The 20,485-nt window shown below is 40.1% G+C and overlaps 3 protein-coding genes across 4 annotated transcripts in view; 2 read left to right on the top strand and 1 right to left on the bottom strand.

The window, feature by feature from the left end:
* Window positions 1-3,596, top strand: part of LOC134671935 (retinoblastoma-like protein 1) — a 29,245-nt gene extending 25,649 nt beyond the window's left edge. Inside the window, exons 18-19 of the mRNA XM_063529806.1 lie at window positions 310-469; window positions 1,812-3,596. Of these exons, the coding sequence (XP_063385876.1) occupies window positions 310-468 (159 nt within the window). The 3' untranslated portion in view covers window position 469; window positions 1,812-3,596. The remainder of the gene's footprint in view (window positions 1-309; window positions 470-1,811) is intronic.
* Window positions 3,592-8,428, bottom strand: LOC134671944 (SAGA-associated factor 29). The gene is made up of 8 exons (XM_063529821.1): window positions 8,262-8,428; window positions 8,072-8,180; window positions 7,650-7,796; window positions 7,053-7,178; window positions 6,524-6,748; window positions 5,851-6,012; window positions 5,356-5,451; window positions 3,592-4,877 (listed from the first exon to the last, which is right to left on the bottom strand). Exons 2-8 carry the CDS (start codon window positions 8,108-8,110, stop codon window positions 4,785-4,787), a joined length of 888 nt encoding a protein of 295 aa, XP_063385891.1. The 5' UTR covers window positions 8,111-8,180; window positions 8,262-8,428; the 3' UTR covers window positions 3,592-4,784.
* Window positions 8,429-8,619: 191 nt separating this feature from the next.
* Window positions 8,620-18,536, top strand: LOC134671950 (polyadenylate-binding protein 2). Of its 2 annotated transcripts, none has more exons than XM_063529832.1 (7): window positions 8,620-8,763; window positions 8,921-9,072; window positions 10,775-10,922; window positions 12,314-12,446; window positions 15,934-16,063; window positions 16,415-16,551; window positions 18,448-18,536. In XM_063529832.1, the coding sequence occupies exons 2-7, from the start codon at window positions 8,980-8,982 to the stop codon at window positions 18,482-18,484; spliced, it is 678 nt and encodes a 225-aa protein (XP_063385902.1). In that variant the 5' UTR covers window positions 8,620-8,763; window positions 8,921-8,979; the 3' UTR covers window positions 18,485-18,536. The 2 variants fall into 2 exon arrangements, with proteins under 2 accessions (XP_063385902.1, XP_063385903.1); XM_063529833.1 differs by having other exon boundaries at window positions 8,627-8,825.
* The last annotated feature ends 1,949 nt before the right edge of the window (window positions 18,537-20,485 follow it).

Here is a 20,485-nt window from a genome sequence, read left to right as displayed (position 1 = left end):
GTTACAAATAAATGCGTTTATACATACATATTTTCATACAATTATTAGGGTTCCGTACTCAAAGGGTAAAAACGGGACCCTATTACTAAAACTCTACTGTACGTCTGTCTGTCACTAGACTGTATCTCATGAACCGTGTTAAAACACACACAACTTTAGACAGTTGACATTTCACAGATGATGTTTTTCTGTAGCCGCTATAACAATAAAAGTACGAAACCCGTGGTAGGCAAGTCTGACTCGTACTTGTCCGGTTTTTTATGTATACATATATTACATATACCAAAAATAATTATTTTTTCAACTAAGGATCTGCACGCGATTAACACGATGGTGTCGTGCGAGGTGGGCGGCAAGCGCATGAGCGACGCGGCGCAGGACGTGGTGAAGCGCGCACGGCTCGGGCTGGCCGCGCCCGGCGTCGCGCGCAAGCTGCAGGGGCTCGTGTCCGACCGCCAGGCCGTGTGAGGTGAGTGCTGCCTGTCCACCCCCACCCCCACCCCCACCCCGGCCACACGGCTCGGGCTGGCCGCGCCCGGCGTCGCGCGCAAGCTGCAGGGGCTCGTGTCCGACCGCCAGGCCGTGTGAGGTGAGTGCTGCCTGTCCACCCCCACCCCCACCCCCACCCCGGCCACACGGCTCGGGCTGGCCGCGCCCGGCGTCGCGCGCAAGCTGCAGGGGCTCGTGTCCGACCGCCAGGCCGTGTGAGGTGAGTGCTGCCTGTCCACCCCCACCCCCACCCCCACCCCGGCCACACGGCTCGGGCTGGCCGCGCCCGGCGTCGCGCGCAAGCTGCAGGGGCTCGTGTCCGACCGCCAGGCCGTGTGAGGTGAGTGCTGCCTGTCCACCCCCACCCCCACCCCCACCCCGGCCACACGGCTCGGGCTGGCCGCGCCCGGCGTCGCGCGCAAGCTGCAGGGGCTCGTGTCCGACCGCCAGGCCGTGTGAGGTGAGTGCTGCCTGTCCACCCCCACCCCCACCCCCACCCCGGCCACACGGCTCGGGCTGGCCGCGCCCGGCGTCGCGCGCAAGCTGCAGGGGCTCGTGTCCGACCGCCAGGCCGTGTGAGGTGAGTGCTGCCTGTCCACCCCCACCCCCACCCCCACCCCGGCCACACGGCTCGGGCTGGCCGCGCCCGGCGTCGCGCGCAAGCTGCAGGGGCTCGTGTCCGACCGCCAGGCCGTGTGAGGTGAGTGCTGCCTGTCCACCCCCACCCCCACCCCCACCCCGGCCACACGGCTCGGGCTGGCCGCGCCCGGCGTCGCGCGCAAGCTGCAGGGGCTCGTGTCCGACCGCCAGGCCGTGTGAGGTGAGTGCTGCCTGTCCACAGAATGTTATGTTATGTTATGAATACCTACATATTCCAGCTCTGCGTCGTGTTATAATAGAACGAAATGAAGTAGCTGTAAATAATAAAACGAAATCAATCTGACGGTTTTTGACTGTTTGTTTGTTCGTTTGTATAAATATGTTATTAAATTTACAGTTAATAAGATAAATTTAACAAACATTTTTTGGGAATAAAAATTCCCAGTAGTTACCACCGGGCCGAGTTGGTGGTAACTAGTGGGATTTTTTTCCCAGCGGTTACCAGTAGTAAAAGGTGGGAAAAAAATTCCCAGTAGTTACCACTGGTAAGAACTTGGTGTTACGAGTAACTAGTGGGATTAACCCCATGGTACGTCCGAACACAAGCGAGAACGAGCGATCCCTCTAATGATAAACTACTCGAGTACTCGTAGCTAAAAGAGCTTGGGATTACTTACATTTTTATGTCAACACGTTACTCATACTGACTTTGCCATTTTCAGGTAACATCTGGCCGCAAGGACTGCAGACATATGCTATGAATTTTGTCTTTATTCTTCGGTATTGCAATAAGACTACCTATTTTATTTTAATCGCAGAAGGCGGCAGATATTTTTTTCTATTGGAATAACAAACTCGCGATCATCTTATTATTTATAATCAAGTCTTGGAATACAAGCCAGAAACTGTAACTGGCTCTCTTTAGTGGCTTCGCTTGTAAATTAATACATTGACTTAAACTACGAATCAATTTTGAAAGTCAACCAAGTGTAGCAATGACATTTAACCTTTTATCCTTTTTATTTGTTAGCCCTGTGGCTGGCCCAAAGTGGGTACTTGTGCTAGGGCATTCGTTAGACGTCGGCAGTCGCGGTGAACTGACACTCATGAACCATATTGATCTCATCTCTTTTATTTATGTTGGTTATGATTTTAAATATGCCATAAATAATCTAAACTTGCTCATTGCTAATGTAAACTAAGATTTAAGTTAAGAATTGAGGTAATGGCTGTGTCAGATCAGGTTAGTACATAAGTCCATGTATTTCCGATTCTTGAAGTACCGGCGACTGTTCCGATGGCCTTCACAATGTTTTTTTTTAATTATGTACTTGTATTTTTAGGTATAACTGACAAACTGCAATATGCGTCGCCATCAAATCGATATGTATTTTATTTAAGACGATCACAATTTATTACACAAAAAGTAGTTTGTAGTGACTTGACTAATAAACGAGACAGTCAAACTAATAGTTATGTAAAGCGGAACGAAAATTAGTTGAATCTGCATTTTATAAGGTCTAGCTTCACTTCACTTAGTTCACCTTATTATGACACGGTCGCGGCAGTATAAGGACCGCTCACGTTGGAGGGTCCAACACCTTTTAAAAGCCTAATACTTAATTAAGGCTCAGCTTCTGTACCCCCTACAATATAGGTATGCTCCCTATACACGGTGTAACACGAGGAAACCGAATAATTTTAACCACGCATATCTGAGGTCAAAAGAAGTAAAAAAATGTAATATGAGTTTAGGTCAATTTCGCCAAAAAAAAAATTTTTTTTTGTTTTCTTTTTTCAATTTTTTGAATGTATTTGTACATAAAAAATAAATTTTATTGGTAAACTTGTCACTTAAAATTGATTTTTACATTTTTTTTTCGTAGAACTTACTTTTTGCAAATTGTTACTTGTCACTTTTTGACATCTATCAATAAGGATATTTAGACTACGTCCCATAGCAGCAACATCACCATTAAAAACACTATGTAACAATAAAAACTTGTTTTATTTTTAATTAATAATATCTCTGAAACTAGGCGAATTTCAAAAAAGTTTATAGGACATTTTTGTCTCTAAATATGATCAGGAATACGCTGTTAAAATTATTCGGTTTACTCATGTTACACCGTGTATAATTGTTATACTTGCACGTTACGAATTCTCGTTCGCATTACACGTCTTTTCGTTGAGCTGTCTCTACCAATATAGTTTCTCAAGTTAAGTTTTAAACATAAGTGTATACTTTTCTTTATATTAAAATTGAAAGATTACCTATCATGCACTCGCTGGATGGAATCGTATAATTTCGGCGAAACTATTTAAATTGCTTCCATGTTGATTTAATTATTTTTTAGAATTAAGTTAATCAGAGTAAACATTAAAATCAAATTTGTTTTAACTTTAATCAAAATTAAATGATTGTGTATATTTCGGACATAACCATTTTATCATGTATTGTATGAAGAGTACTATGTATTTAGGGTTAGTAAAAGATGTGTATGTAATATTGACTTTTATTTATACCTAATTATAATACCATGAGATACCTTATCTACTTAAGGGTGGTATTCCACCTATCCAATTTCTTTGTCCAATGTGTATTGCGTCTCACATTTTGCTTTAACACATTCACTGCCAACGTTTGGTAGCGCTACGCTCGTAGCGGATCCCAGCATTTTCCCGCTTTGTAGAGAAAAGCGACACGAACGAACGCGAGCGAGAGCAAAATCCCGAGCGGGTTCATGGCGCTTAATGTGTTTAATGAGACAGTGAGACGCATTGACATTGAGCAGGTGGAATACCACCCTAAGGCAATGCTACTAAAAGTTTTACATCACCTTTTTTTCCAATATAATCCACCATTGGCTTATTTATTATTATCTTATAAACGAAGAAAAAAAAAATGCGTCTTTTCTGTGGACAAGTTCACACCTAATTTATGTTTTGTAATGCTACATGATTACATAATCGCTATTTTTCAGATTTTCAATTGGGATTAGGTTAGGTTAGCATCTAAGCCCTTTTTCGTGCCAAAAGTAAAAAAGTCTTTTATATAGAACACATGTTTTAAGTCGAATGTGTCGTATGCTTTGCCTGCCTTAATAAGGAATAATTGAAACATCAAATTACAAGCTTATTTAAATATTTTACCTCATTTTATCAAATCTACTGACTAAAATCTAAGCTAATCATAGTTATTATAGATACAGACTAATTTAATACTAAAATAACATGAAAATTGGCATGACCATTAACCTTTTGGAGGCCAATATCCGCACCGCAGGTTCAACGCCAAAGACTGATTAATCGGTCACAAACTACAGAGCAACATAGACCTACGTGCATATGCATAAAGTTTAATTTCAGTTTTGACACTTCGGTGACGTGGCGTCCGCGTGTCAGCTTTTGTGTTTGACATGGCGTCGAAAAGGTTAAAAGTAACATAATATCATAAATCCATATCCAAAATCAATGCAGTCATCCTCGAAATCGGGGAACATACAATTACCATTATGAGCTTTTTACCGCACGATACAGTGTGTTATCTGACGTTTGTTTGACGTGACGTTGAGTTTGACTAGTTGCACCGCCTGCGGGCACGGGCAGTCCCGCCACCAATGACCCCGAGCCTAAAGCAGGGAGTCTGCGGAGTGCACGGAGGCGGAGTCGGTCCCTGGGCGCTGCGGCGCGGGTCAGGTGGCGCGGCCCTTGCCCTCCTTGATGGCGATCACGTAGCGCTGCGCCACGCGCTCCGGCGGCGAGTACCCGTCCGCGTACGAAGAGTCCTGACAATTAATTACTCCCATGATGAATGTGTATGAATTTGATTTAGAGTCCTGTAGTCAATGGACGTGTTACAATCCGATTTGGCAACTATAGTTTTAAAAATGATTGTATGGGTCATATACGCGTTTGTAAAGTAAGACTACGTTTTGGGTTACTTATTTTTAGTGCTCCGTACAAAACATTGTTCACGGAACACTTATTTTTGTGTAAGGTTTAAATTATATTCATATGATACATTATCTACAGTTACAGTCAGTCTAGAAGCTATAGAGGTCTAAGGTCTAGCTATAAAGAAAACACGTTGTCATTCAAACATTTCACCTGACAGTAAAAATTATATGAAATTGCGACTTATTTACCTTCATTCTTTGGTTTTTTAAATAGGGCAAAATAACATTTTTAATGAACCAGTATAGTAATATTTCTAGACTGAACTCTAAATTACTAGGAACAAATGGGAAAGAATGAATAGCTTACTTCAAACAAGACCTCGTAGGGGTCGGCGGCAGAGGCGGGCAGGCGGTTGACGACGGCGCGATAGAAACAAGTCGTCTGCGGGTACAGAGCCATCACCTATACGGGCAAAGAATGTAAACACTAGTGTTTGTTACGTGTGTTCCGTTTTTGGCGAATATGGTGTAAATTCGTTTTGATAAACGGGTACAGGGCCGTCTTATACTATACTGGGGCCCCTGGGCATATAAGAATTTGGGGCCCTTTTGGAAAGTAAAGAAAGCGAATTTAATTAATATTTTTCTACTATGGTCTTCTATTTATTATGAATAATCAAATATACTGTTACCGTATGTCCTTCGGGGCTCCCTGAGGATGGGGGCCCTGGGCACGGCCCCGTGTGCCCTTATGATAAAGACGGTACTGAACGGGTAACATAGGCCTACATTTTTAATAGACTGAATGAAACAGGTATTTATCACGAAAAAAGTTTGATGAGATGGGAATAATATAACTGACCACGGCGCCCTTAGGGAACAGCGCGTGCTCGTCGGTGCGCGGGTCGGCGCGCATGAGCGGCAGCGGGACGACGCGCCGCTTGCTCAGCACGTGACGGTTCTTCTGCTCCTCGTCAATGTCGTCCACCTCGTACTTGCCCTGCGCCGGCAGCCAGCTCACTACCTGTTTGTAAAAAAAAAGTAGCTCGGTATAATTAATCATGTACAGTAATCGTCATATAGCATCCAAAGTATTCAAATAGGTTCACCATATTATTTGTATGGCGTACTGAACTATTTGAATACTTAGATACTACCTACTATACGACGCTGACTGTACAGTCAGCTGCAGAGATAACTTCAGGGATCGGATACTGCTATTTCTACTGCTGGAACTAGTGGAAAATTTTGCTGAGAGTGGAGTTTAGTTCGAAGTAATGGAAATAATCGCCAGGTTTAGTTAAAACCAGTATCCTAGCAGCGATAGCTTCGAAAAGCACTAGCATAGTTTTCATCCATCAGAATAAGGGCCAGTTGCACCAACTACAGTTAACAGACCGATCAACGTCACGCAGCAGAATCCTATGAAACTTTCCACACATTAAAGTTTAGCGAACGCTTTTACGGTGACAGACGGTTTGGTGCAACCGACCCTAAATCTAGAAGAAGTAACGGATTCAACAGTGTGAACCAACCTCAGCCAGGATCCAGTTCTCCTCCTTGTCGGAGACGCGCACTAGCGCGGCCACGGCGTCGCCGGGGCGCGCCACGTGGCCGGCGTCGGCGGGCACGGCGCCGCACAGCGCCGGCGCGCGCTCGCCGCCGCGCCCCACGTGCAGCGGCAGCGTGGCCGCGGCCGACAGCAGCATCTTCATCAGCGCCCCGCACCCGATTGTTTCCTTGTTGCCGGCGTGCCGTGCCTGATAACATTTTACAATATGGTCCCCTTGTCTGGCAGTATCCAAAACGATGCTCACGAATCTATTATATCCGAGCGCCATGACGTCAATATCTCCGCGCATATTGCTGTATTACTGCCCTAAGTACAAGTTTTTTTAGCAACATGTTCAACATAACATTTGATGAAATTTCCAAAGTTTTACGTGGTATATTGCAAAGATAATAGTTAAAAAAAATATAGAATACAATTTTGTTGAAGGTCATAATTATTTTCTAATAATCAAGTAGATAAGTTTGAAATTGACAATTTTTTTTAAGTAATACCTGAATGCGTCTCTCATTTTTAATGCTTCGAATTTCGTATATCCGATTGAGAGCCGCGCGCAGCACCCTTTCTTCCTGTTCGGCCGCTGCAAGTCCCGCTTTGTACAAGCTTTTCAGTTGCATTTGCTATAAAATAATATTATTACAACATAAGTTCTTTATGAGAATTTCTGGATTTCTCCGAAAATTATCAATTAGTTTTTTTTTTTTGTTATAATACACAATCCTCTTTACAGTTTATACCATAAAACTAGACTTGCCATTTTGAAATATAGACCTGTCCAGAGTTCAATTAACGTGGGCAGACTTTTAAATGTATCTGGATCTGGATAAACCACCCCATCTACGAGAATTGGGTACACCTACACACTATTAAAAAAAAAGCAATTTCAGTAAGATTCAGTTTCAGGCTGCAGCTAGCACAACATTTAAACCTTGTCATTTAGCAAACTAATCATTTCTGAGCACAGGCTCTTGCATCTATATGTAATCATAGCTCTTATATGCTAGATGAACTTTGAAATAAAAAAACACATACACACAGCAAGCTGTAAAAGTGCATGGCCACTTCATGAATAAATTCCATTCTGAATGTACCTGTTGGGATGATCCAGAAGAATCCTCATTTGATGGTGGAGACTCTGCTGCTTTTTCTGCCTTTAATATGGACTCTATGCATTGTTCATTGCGACCCCTTTCAGCTTCAATTTCATATATCAGCCTATGCAGTGCTCTAAGTCGCTCCTGATAACAAATTGTGAGAGGTATATTACTATACTAATGAGTACATTCTTCATAAAACTTGTATTAAGGGTGGTATTCCACCTGTCCAATTTCTTTGTCCAATGAATATTTGTCCCACATTTTGCTTAATAAGAGAGTGAGACGCAATGACATTGGACCAAGATATTGGACAGATGGAATACCACCCTAAAAAACGTCTTAGGGTGGTATTCCATCTGTTTCCACATAACGATGTTTAAGAATATTTAAACGTAAAATGAATAAGCAGTGGTCACCTGCACTTGTTGTGCCGCAACATCAGCGGTTAGCGGCATTATTGGACAACTTTGTAGATAATTTCCAGCTTAAATATCCAACGTGCAGCCAAGTACAGCACACGAATACCTGAAGGCGATAGTAACAATAATAAAATCACTATAAACTGATAAATAAACTGGTATGTAGAATACGCCAAAAATACACTACCAGAATAGCAATTTCACGCCAGGTCAAACTGATAACCATTAGATTTTTTAATTTGTATATTATTTACAAACAAACCGATAGTATTATTCACTCCTTTACAATACAAAGCTTTAGGAGAGTATTAAATTATTTAAATTTTTCGACACGATCGAAAAAAGCTAAGCTTGATTTGATTGACAAGTTTGACAGCTGAGCTGACGTTTAATGAATGAATGATTGAAATCAAGTTCCATTCACTCAGTCTGTTCAGGGCATGGTTTTAACCGCGGTAAAAAGTGTGCAATACCTAAAATTGCCACGTGTGAACACAGCTTTTTGGCCATAGACATACTGCAGCTGTCATTATATTTTTAATTTACAATGATTGTCATTTGTCAGTAGTGTTTGGTTTGGCGTTTAATTTTCGGTTATCAGTATTTTGCCAAACAAATCTATAAATATCTGGAAAATAATGATATGTTTGTAAAATTTACCCCATCATAAAATATTCGGTTGACCGAAAGTAAGTGCCGTTAACCATATTTTGTATTTAGGTCAACCGCTTATGAACAAAATTGGTTACCGGTACGTCGATAGCCTTAAACCGCTGTAGCATCTTCGTAATCATTATATTATCTCGGTGAAGACTGTGATGTTCTACATGTAGTGTTCATTTTCAGATAATCTGCAGTTTGTGTATCCTCAAATATTGTATTAATGATACAAGAAGTTCCCTGACATGGCTGATAATGATGACTATTTAGATTCGATTGACAACAATCATCTAGACGGGACCAACGGTTCCCTAAACATGACCGACAGCAGCCTTGGCGTAAGTACACCTTTTTATCATAACTCTCATAACAATCTACATGTGAATCAGTTATTTGACAACAGCCAGCTTGTGTTTATTACAGAAAACAACTTGGCTATTTTGTACTTGGTAATTATGTTACTAAAAGCTGTAACCAGTAATTTAAAGACTATTTTAGTTTTACCATTCCTGTCTTACTAAATTAATGCCTATAAATGTGGAATGCAAGAAATTTATTGCACAGTGCAATGTTTTTATAATATGTACAGTGCTAGTTTCATGACCCTAATTCTATATATTATGTTTTAGTGGAATTATTCAGATATAAGAGATATAATTTATAGTGTGTGTGAGATTATAGCATTTGTACTGAATACATTAGTTATTATTTCAATGTTGTCTATGAGTTTCATTTAGAATGTTTGCAAGTATAGTTGGTCAAGCAGATCTTGTCAGTAGAAAAAGGCGGCATATTTGAAAAATGTAGGCCTGAAGGGATATTGTCTCATAGAAAATTTGAATTTCGCGCCTTTTTCTACTGACAAGATTTGCTTGACCATCTATATTATATATATTTATCTGTATCAACCTTTCTACCTAACCTTAACCTATAATTTCATACAAATTAGTACTATTTGTGCATAGGGGCGTATTTACCCTAGGGCCGTCCAGGTCATGGCTAGTGGCGCCAACCCTATTCCGCCCCTGGCGGATTGCATTTTGTTTTTCTTCCTTGACTTTTGGGGCAGCAAAACTTATTGGCTCAGGGTACCAAACTTCAAAATACGCCCCTATTTGTGCAGGATAGCAAGGGTTAATAGCAATCTGAAGTGACAGCTAGAAGTAAAATATAAATTGCCCAAAGTGGTTAGTTACAACTTATAAATGGCTGCTTTTCCATCAATAATAAAAAAAAAAGCCTTTATTGCTGTTTAACACAATAATAATGAAAGTATTAAGTGGGTACCTTTGCACTATGTTTCTTCTATACTACATTATATATTATATATGTAATTTCTTAACTAAGTGAATAGGCAACCGGTTTTCGTATCTTCCTTTTTACAGCTTGTCTTTCGACATAGGCCTCCTCTAAACCTTTCCATTTTATCCTGTCTTTTGCAGTTCGTCTCCATGTAGGGCCAGCTAACTTTCTTCTGGCTCTTCCATCAATAACTTGTTCCTAACCTATGGTAACTTCTCTTAGTGATAAACTTCAAGTTCCCCTAAATTAAGAGTGAAAACAAGTTTCAGCTTTTAGGGGTCCTGTTAACTAGGGGGCCCTAAGCACCTGCTTGCACTACACAGAAATGTAGTGTATAGCATGCTTTGTATGGTAATGCAATAAGGATAACTTTTCCCTAGTTTTTTTTTGGCAAACAATCATACAGCCGGCCTGATGGTAAGCAGCCTCTGCCTGCAACTCCAGAGGTGTTACATGCTCATAGCCAACCCTAACACTCTGCACCCTCGCTGAGCTCTGCCCTAGCTTAATATTCAAACATCAAGTCTTGATGGCTCTGACCATCAAATATGCAGGCCCATCCCATCTGCCTAATGGAGCTCAGGCACATGTTCAGTAAATATTTGCAAAAAATCAGCTTGTGCCAAGAAATTTGAATTTGACTTCTAAAGCAAAGTAAAACTGTTTAGATAAAAAATAAAACCAACAATTTTACTACCAAACTCTACAAACTTAGTAATATTAGAATGACAATTCCAGGGTGGGGATGAGGCAGCTGGGGGAGAGGTGCCGGACCTGGCGGCCATCAAGGCGCGTGTGCGCGAGATGGAAGAGGAGGCAGAGAAGCTCAAACAGATGCAGACGGAGGTGGACAAGCAGATGAGCATGGGCAGCCCGCCTGGCCTCAGTAAGTGCCCAGTGCTTTAGCAGCATTCCACGGGCTGTCCCGGCTGTCCCGTACAAACGCATTTTATTTCCTGTGTTGCGACTTTTTTCTCGTCATTTAAAGCAGGCGATTATTTTTCTGTGCATATTTTTGACCATTTGTCATAGAAAATATAATTCTTATTGAAAAAGTCCAAAGAAGAGCCACAAAATTGGTACCGTCTCTTCGTAACCAACCATATGAAGATAGACTAAAGGAATTGGGCCTGACAACCTTGGAGCAGCGAAGGCAACGCGGTGACCTGATAGAAACGTATAAAATACTCACAGGACACTACAACGTACCCGGGTTAAGCAATATTTTTACTCGCAACATAAATGACAGACTGAGAGGACACTCTCTGAAACTGACACGGACGCAGAGTAGTAGCAACCCCAGACGACACTTCCTGTCTAACCGCGTAGTGAAAGTGTGGAACGGTTTACCCGAGTCAGTGATCAGTGCACCTTCGATAAACTCTTTTAAAAACAAACTCGATGAACACTTTCGTAGACTACAAAACACAAGTGGACATTGATGTGCACGTATCAGCTTTAAGCTGCCTGTGCATTTACATATAATAATAATAAAAGGAATCTCTAATACCTTTAAATCTTCAGAAACTTCGCGTTTGTATGGAACAATGGTAGACAATTTCGTGGAATGCTCCTTTAATTACTTATTATGCATTATGCACAGGGAGGGTGATTGACTGAGTTATTATGAGGTGAAAACTCCACAGGTTATGATGGTTCCAACTGTATTTTCTGAGTGAGAATTAAAGATATTATGTTATGAGTAAGAATTAAGAGCTCTACAAACAAGATTTTTTTATTCCTATCCTTGAACTCAAACATATAGACAACTGCTGCATCATTAGGTTCAAGATTATGCAATAAGGATAAATTCCTTATTTGCCTCTATTTGGAATTGAGTTATATTGAAATAACACCCTGTGGTTAATGTCACATAGACTGTATGACAAATAAAAAAAATTCAATGCAAGAAACCATCTCAATCACGAACTCGAGGTAACTAAGGTGTTATGTACATTTTAGGGCACATTAAGGACTTGAATTCCGTTTTTATTTTTTTAAACTGGACCATTAAAGGGTTAACCAGGGATCCCTAATCATATTTTCCATTGACCCCACTTATGTATGTGTGTTTTAACAGTACCATTGCCGACAGTCCTACACTGTACATTGGTGGACCTTATGCCACCGTAATGTCCACCATAATAACATCGACCATGTTTTTTTACAAAGAACAAAACACATAAACATCCCTAAAAGGACTACATCATTGGTCTAGGACCTAGGTTATGAACTTATGTTAGGATCATAAATACTAATGTCACAATTTATTTACAGCAAGTCCACTGAACATGTCAATTGAGGAGAAGATAGAGGCGGATAACAGATCCGTGTATGTGGGCAATGTGGACTATGGGGCTACGGCTGAGGAACTTGAACAACATTTTCATGGCTGTGGCTCCATTAATAGGTAAATTTTATCATTACTTTGTTTACTTATTTACTTATAGATTTGATCATCATCATCATCTCAGCCATAAGACGTCCACTGCTGAACATAGGCCTCCCCCTTGGACCTCCATACGTGCCGGTTGGAAGCGACCCGCATCCAGCGTCTTCCGGCGACCTTAACAAGATCGTCTGTCCATCTTGTGGGTGGACGTCCTACGCTGCGCTTGCTAGTCCGTGGTCTCCACTCGAGCACTTTTCGACCCCATCGGCCATCTTCTCTGCGTGCAATGTGGCCTGCCCATTGCCACTTCAGCTTGCTAATCCGGTGGGCTATGTCGGTGACTTTAGTTCGTCTACGGATCTCCTCATTTCTGATTCGATCACGTAGAGAAACTCCGAGCATAGCCCTCTCCATAGCTCGTTGAGCGACTTTGAGTTTTGAGATGAGGCCGATAGTGAAAGACCACGTTTCGGAGCCGTAAGTCATCACTGGTAACACACATTGATTAAAGACTTTCGTCTTGAGGCACTGAGGTATGTCGGACGAAAAGACATTAGGGGCATTTCACGCCAAGCGGGCAGCGAAAAAAGTGTCAGGTCATAGAATTTGCTGAAATTTGGAATAATTATACTACTCGATATTCTAAAAATACGCATTCTTTTATTTTTTTTTTATTTGGCACCGTTTCCGGTTTGGAAGCATTTAAAAAATGGACGAAAATTGAGGAGAGCATTTTACAAAAGCTGATGCAGCTATTATTTAATAAACTGAAAAATAAGTTTAATATTGGTTTGTATACAATTTTAATTGCTTTATCTTGCAGTTATAACAATTTTGATATTTTTTAATTTTTTCATACAAAAAACCGAAAATGAAAATTTCAAGTCAAATTTATATAAAGTTCGGTATTCGATATTAAACTTTCGTGAGACATATTTTAAATTGTTTATACGACAACGGTTTCACTCACTTGAATTCGACGATTCGTTGGTTGGATTCGACGGGGCCAATAGCGACTAAAAATTCAAGTGAGTGAAACCGTTGTCGTATAAACAAGTTCGGTATTTTTGAAAATTTTTATTTTTGCCTCAAAATGTAGCTTATAGTCCATCAAAAATACATGGAAAGTTTGAGAGTGGGATCTGCATTAGTTTCGGAGATACATGAACTAAAGTGCAAACGTGCCGGTCTGAGCGTCGTACTGGCGATTCCTTAGTTACCCAGTCAAATAAAGGTTTTGTCCCTGGAATGACAAATAATAAGCTGGAAACTGGTATAACCACACCTTCGTGTCGGCGGTCTTTAAATTACGATAAAAGTCATAGAAAACCTCGTGTTCGCGCCAGAGTTTATTCAAGGTCAAAGGTCACAAAAATTGCTTTGCACAAATATCAAGGTTTCTATAGCTCCAATGATGTTTACATATAAATGAAGATTGTAGAGCATACAATTTGAGACAAATCATGTTCAGGGCATTTTTCCCGATCCTCAACCGTTTTGTAGGAATTGTCGGATAATTTGGATATAGACGGCGCAAAACGCGTAGCGGTCAGCCATACGCTCCGTATGGCCATTGGCCATGATGATGGGCTGATGTCATTATATATTCTTATTTATACATTAAAAACGACCAGCTTCGCACGGGTTAATAAAATTATACATAAACCGTCCTCTTGAATCACTCTGTCTATTTAAAATACACAGGGACAAACAACGGTAAGCGACTTTGTTTTCACCTATGTAGTAATGTAATTAAAAATATTGCATTGTCATTGGTTTTTCATAAATATGCCAAATTTTAACTCAATGTAAAACCAACAAATAGTCAACGTTTGCAAATGTTGAAGACAGATCGAAAAGATACATATTTCCATCGCCAGTTAAATAAAATATTGTGGAAATGTTTACTTGTACTATTTGTACTTCAACTTTACCTCTTTTCTGCGGACACTAGAGGCAACAAACCCTAATTTTCTAATTAATCCTAATGGTATCGTCTTGGGTCGTCCCATTCGTTTTTCGTCAAGTTCTTAAATTAGTCCTATTCTGCTTTCATCACTCATTCTACATTGAAAGCCACCGACGATTGTAACGAATGTAGAATGAGTGACGAAAGCAGAATAGGACTAATTTTAGAACTTGACGCATTGCATAAATGCACAAAAGCTGTTAACTATTGTCCACAGAAGAGGCAACTTTTGTTCTAAAATCAGCGTATGATCCGTAAATAGCATCTTATGAAATAAATAACTTCATAGAAGTTATTATTAACCGGAATCCACGGTGAACTTGCATTACGGAGCGTATGGCTGACCGCTACGCGTTTTGCGCCGTCTATATCCGAATTATCCGACAATTCCTACAAAACGGTTGAGGATCGGAAAAAATTTCCGAAACATGACTTGTCACAAATTATATGCTCTACAATCTTCATTTATATGTAAACATCATTGGAGCTATAGAAACCTTGATATTTGTGATAAAGCAATTTTTGTGACCTTTGACCTTGAATAAACTCCGGCGCGAACACGAGGTTTTCTATGACTTTTATCGTAATTTAAAGACCGCCGAAACGAAGGTGTAGTTATACGAGTTTCCAGCTTATTATTTGTCATTCCAGGATCAAAACCTTTATTTGACTGGGTAACTAAGGAATCGCCAGTACGACGCTCAGACCGGCACGTTTGCACTTTAGTTCATGTATCTCCGAAACTAATGCAGATCCCACTCTCAAACTTTCCATGTATTTTTGATGGACTATAAGCTACATTTTGAGGCAAAAATAAAAATTTTCAAAAATGCCGAACTTTATATAAATTTGACTTGAAATTTTCATTTCCGGTTTTTTGTATGAAAAAATTAAAAAATATCAAAATTGTTATAACTGCAAGATAAAGCAATTAAAATTATATACAAACCAATATTAAACTTATTTTTCAGTTTATTAAATAATAGCTGCATCAGCTTTTGTAAAATGCTCTCCTCAATTTTCGTCCATTTTTTAAATGCTTCCAAACCGGAAACGGTGCCAAATAAAAAAAAAATAAAAGAATGCGTATTTTTAGAATATCGAGTAGTATAATTATTCCAAATTTCAGCAAATTCTATGACCTGACACTTTTTTCGCTGCCCGCTTGGCGTGAAATGCCCCATTACGTAGTTTCCCGAACGCTGCCCAACCGAGTTGGATTCGGCGGTTGACCTCTTTCTCGAAGTATAGATTTGATACATATATTTTAAATTTTATATTACTTTTCTACTTTAGTCCCTTCTGGGTAAAAGCCTCCTCCAGCTGTTTCCATTTGGCTTTATCTAGAATCTAGATTCTAGATTATTACTTTATCATTACTGTTGATTGATATGAAAGTTTTTTTTTCTTCGCAAGTGTGCTGAAAAACGTATGAAACGCGTGTACATTGGTCTTACACACATCAATATCGCCTCATGTGTCATCACCAACGTAGCACGCTTGTATCTCAAATCACAATGTACTATTTTGTTACAGGGTTACAATATTATGTAATAAGTTTGATGGACATCCTAAAGGATTTGCGTACATAGAGTTTGGAGACAAAGACAGTGTACAGACCGCCATGGCCATGGACGAGTCGTTATTTAGGGGGCGTCAGATTAAGGTGAGTCCATTTTAAGAATAATTATTATTATCTTTTATAAGTATGGGTAGGTTGTATTATGAACGCAGCCGCACTAGTATGGAATACTAACAGCAACACTTCACTATCAGTGACATATCAAAGACATAAGGTTTTATTTCTTAGTAATAAGGATGGCTTGTCTCACCTGAAGTTTGAGCCTTCATGTAGTTGGGCGTATAAAAGCGAGTCTTGCCGCGATGCTCTGGACCCCACTTCCTTACGCAGAGTTTAGCCTCCGTCCTTTAGTATCATTTGGCGACGACCAAACTCAGAACCATCTTCCCCGTTCTTTTCTGGAGTGTGAATTGAGGGCAGATTTTTTTGTATCAGGTGATGCCCAAGCGCACGAACAAGCCGGGGCTGTCGTCCACGAACCGGCCGCCCCGCGGCGCGCGCGGCCGCGGCCGCGGCTTCCGCGGCGGCTACTCGTCCTACTACTCCGGCTACCGGCCCGTGCGGCGCGGCAGGTACAACCCATACTAACCCCGACCCGGCAGCGGTGCGAGACCACTCTGAGCCTCCACCCCGCACCCCGTCGTGTGGGGCTCAGAATAATGTAGCACCATTTCCTGGTTACGGGTTAACGCCGAGGACGCTCTTCGCGCACTATTAGATCGAATTACTTGTAGACGTAGTGTTTACACTTTTATAGAGGTTGTGCATGATCGCTGTATCGAGTATGGTTTCTTTTCTTTATGTTATGCTCTACTTATATATTTATTTACCGTGGTCTGTTTTTATTCCTAGAGATTTCGACAACTTTTGAATATCGTAAATACTTGATGTATCCGGCATGTTAAATTCGATGTTGCTACGGTAATAATTTGCATAGGTATAGTATACATTTTCTCAAATGATTTTTACGCCTAAGACACTAAGGTTTTAACAAAAGCCATTGTTTCTTTATGCAAGCGGTTTAGCTCCCGTATTAGCCGCGTGCCAAAGCAACAATGTTCTTTAAAAAGCAATTGTATCGTGATAGTCTTAAGGTTCAAATCTATGTATTCATATGAGGGCTCGCCTACATTGAGGTGGTCGATCGTCCTACATTACCAAAACATGTTACTCGTATAAGCTGTTACATAGATTTGAACCTTAATACTATCACGATACAGTTGCTTTTTAAACGACGTTGTTGCTTTGCCAACGGGAGCCCACCGCTTCCTCAAAAGAAACAATGGCTTGTTTTAGTCTCTGGGAATAAAATAGATACCTTAACGGCCGAAACGGGAGTAATTGGTATTATGTCATGTCATGCTTGCCTAAGTGCAAAATTATGATTATGAATGAAACAATTGTTTAAATTTACGTTACATATTATTATTTTAGGTCACTGGTGATATAATGCATTCTCGTTGCACTTACTGTTTGAGTAGGTGCCTATCTGAATGGCCGTTAGAAAAATCACAATACCGCCCAAATATCTGGATTGTACAATGTCTAACTTATTATATAGACATCAATCCTGATTTCCATGGCAGCAAAAAGGATAAACATTCGCAACAGATGGCGATAAATTAAAATCCTACCGAAAGGAGTGTTTTAAATCGACGCGAGTTGCGAATTACCTTTTCACACTTGTATTTTACAACGTTATAGAGTACATACGTACGTATAGTGCTAGTTACCCCACTAGGGCGGTAAATTAGCTCCATATGTACTGTAAAATTTCTTAATCTTGTACGAATGTACTCTACTAATACATGAAAGTAACTAATTAATAACACAATCCAGATATTCGGACGAGTTTGTCATTGTGCTACATGGCTGTTCTGATAGGAACGATAGGAACCCGTTACTCTCTAAATAAACTATCTGTACTCCTTATTTTGTTTAGTATCTCATTATTTAGCCTTTTTATATTCAGTGTTGTAACTTTATTGAATATTGTTTATACTCGTTTGTAATTCGACTTAGTAGTGCTCGGCAAAATGTTTTAGAATGCAGCTCAGTTTGGCTTCACTATGTGGATACAGTTGGCTCTTGAGTACTTGCTATATGGCATGGTCCGCTCCAAAAGGAGTTCTGATGAAATTATATTATGAATTATGTCCTCAAAAAAGTGCATCTTATTATATGTAATAGGTATGCATGTGGGTCAGTCGTGACATCTTTTGTTCGTAGCGAGAAGTACAATGTAGAATTGTAACAAAAGTCCCTTATTTTTACTGTTGACAAAAAATATTTATACCCACTCTAATCTATTATGATGAATAAAGTTTTTCGATAAAGATATATGTATTTTCAATACTTCCTCCTCTTCCTAGTTTCAGTTTGCACGTGGGGACGTTTGCATGAGCGCAGTAGTGCATCCGTGTCTTGGTTAGGTTAAGGTAGATATTAATGTCCTGCCTTCTTCGCAGAGGTTACAGGCGTGGCATGTATTACTCCCCCTACTGAGTGCGGTAGAGGGGCCGCCCGCGTAGTGTAAGCGCTCTAACGTTAGTGGGCCGCCGCCGCGCCGCGACGTCGAGTCCCGCTCCTCCCCGCCCCCGCCCCGCCGCCGTACACGTTTCTTTCCACCGCTGCACCGTCGTCGCTGCCGGAGTCGTCTAAAAAATAGAACTCACGGTCCCGCTTGCAGTTCTGCGAGATCTGACAAGATTAAAAAAGTAATATTGGTAGGTACCTACCATTATCAATTTATCATTATTCAGTTAGCCGCCTCCGACTTTAACAGGATCGCAAGCGAGGCCGTGAATACAATGTTCAAGCGAGGACATTCGCAACGAAATCTACTAGTGAGGTAGCCACGATGAACTAGATGTTCAAGTTGTGTTGTCTGGTTAAGTATACAGTCAAAGAATTTTATTTCTCACCCATTTCGTACAGTCAGCTGTAAAATATGGGTGTACAAATTATTTCAAAAATATGTCCTAATACTCTTATGTCAGTGAATTAAGAACTATGGGACATATTTTTGAGTAAGTTGTCTACGGCCATATTTTTACAGTTGACTGTACCTTGTCACAGTGACAATCAACATGAAAGTCACTAGAGGCCTCTACTATTGTCACTGTGACAAAGTCCAAAATGGGTAGGAAATTGAATTTTTTGACTGTACATGATTAATTAATAGGAAATGTAAGGGAGAAACGACTCCGATTATGTTTAAGCCTATTGAAATAGTATGTAAGAGAAATATTGACGAAGGCGACTACAAACTATTTTAAATGACTCAGAAATTACTATTGACCGATGTGAATCTTATCTAAATATAGATAATTAATTGTAAGCGTTTTGTTGAGCGTGGATAGGTGTGCCTAATAATTTTGTTAGATGTTTGATCTTGTAGCATTATCGCGTTTTAGATGTTAACACGAGGTGATGGTATGCAAACAAGCGGATAACTTTAGAGATGTAGAAAAGCTAGCCACAAGTTTAAAGCATGAATTATCAATTATAATGATCTACAGTATTTTCCTTGTATTGTGTTGTACAGTTTTTCTTGTTCGTTGTAAGATCACTTTTAAATATTACGACATTTTAAATAGAAGTAATAAGTCACATTTGGTTGTATAATGGATGTTCCATATTGTGTCAGTGAATTAATTTATGTCATATATTTCCTGTTTAATTTTTTGAAAAAAGAAAATGAAATAGCACTCGAAAAGTATTAAGAAAATGCAAAAAAAATGTGCTGAATGAATGAGAAATAATAATTAAGAATAATATTAAGAACAAACTCTGTTGTTTTATTGAGTAATGTTATATTTAAGAACCCTAGATTTATGCAGATCGCGACTAAGTTTTCCAAGAAGAATCAAGAGTATGAAAGAGCGACCTATTACCATTCTACCATTTGATCCTAAAGAAGTTGAATTTGTTGTTTCCTTTTTGGACAATGCCAACAGACCGACATTCTCTTCATCTCATATTTGAGAGTAGGTAAAGTTGGTATTCCATCTGTCCAATGTGCATTGCGTCTCACTCTCTCACTAAGCAAAATGTGAGATATAAATATACATTGGACATATGGAATACCATCCTAACAATATTTTCAAGTCATACAGGCTGGCCAAATTGTCACAAAACCTTCCACAACTTACCTAATCTTACGCTATGATAATACTATTACTTATTCTGTGCCTCTGCTCAAACTGAAGTGATCTAGGCGGCAGAGCTCTTCGAGCAACACGGAAGGGAGGCGGCATTCACACTATTTCCCCTCTGCCGAGGTACAAGATTAGCGCGTCAATATAATCTACCGCGGGTAATAAAACTAGTTGCACTTGGATTTTTCACTAGACCGAGTCCAGTCGCGCGCGTGAACGCTGCTGCACAAAAATGCCCGTTTGCTCGGTTTTTTGCTATAAAAAGAGGTCGGGGACATCAAATTTACAAAAAGAAAGTGTTACATTCCACATGTAATTTTTTTTTTACATATCATACGTTAAATTA

Source organism: Cydia fagiglandana, chromosome 16, assembly GCF_963556715.1.
Source record: "Cydia fagiglandana chromosome 16, ilCydFagi1.1, whole genome shotgun sequence".
In the NCBI taxonomy this organism is placed as follows: Eukaryota; Metazoa; Arthropoda; class Insecta; order Lepidoptera; family Tortricidae; genus Cydia; species Cydia fagiglandana.
This window is presented reverse-complemented; position numbering and strand designations above follow the sequence as displayed.

What these genes read in the sequence shown, in the direction of transcription:
- LOC134671944 (XM_063529821.1), bottom strand. Translation starts at nt 8,110, where the DNA reads ATGCCGCTAACCGCTGATGTTGCGGCACAACAAGTGCAG. An exon ending in TTGCGGCACAACAAGTGCAG is followed by an intron (nt 7,797 to 8,071) that starts GTGACCACTGCT and finishes ATTTGTTATCAG; the next exon opens with GAGCGACTTAGAGCACTGCA. An exon ending in CTTCTGGATCATCCCAACAG is followed by an intron (nt 7,179 to 7,649) that starts GTACATTCAGAA and finishes ATTATTTTATAG; the next exon opens with CAAATGCAACTGAAAAGCTT.
- LOC134671950 (XM_063529832.1), top strand. Translation starts at nt 8,980, where the DNA reads ATGGCTGATAATGATGACTATTTAGATTCGATTGACAACAATCATCTA. An exon ending in GGCTGTGGCTCCATTAATAG is followed by an intron (nt 12,447 to 15,933) that starts GTAAATTTTATC and finishes ATTTTGTTACAG; the next exon opens with GGTTACAATATTATGTAATA. An exon ending in TTAGGGGGCGTCAGATTAAG is followed by an intron (nt 16,064 to 16,414) that starts GTGAGTCCATTT and finishes TTTTTGTATCAG; the next exon opens with GTGATGCCCAAGCGCACGAA.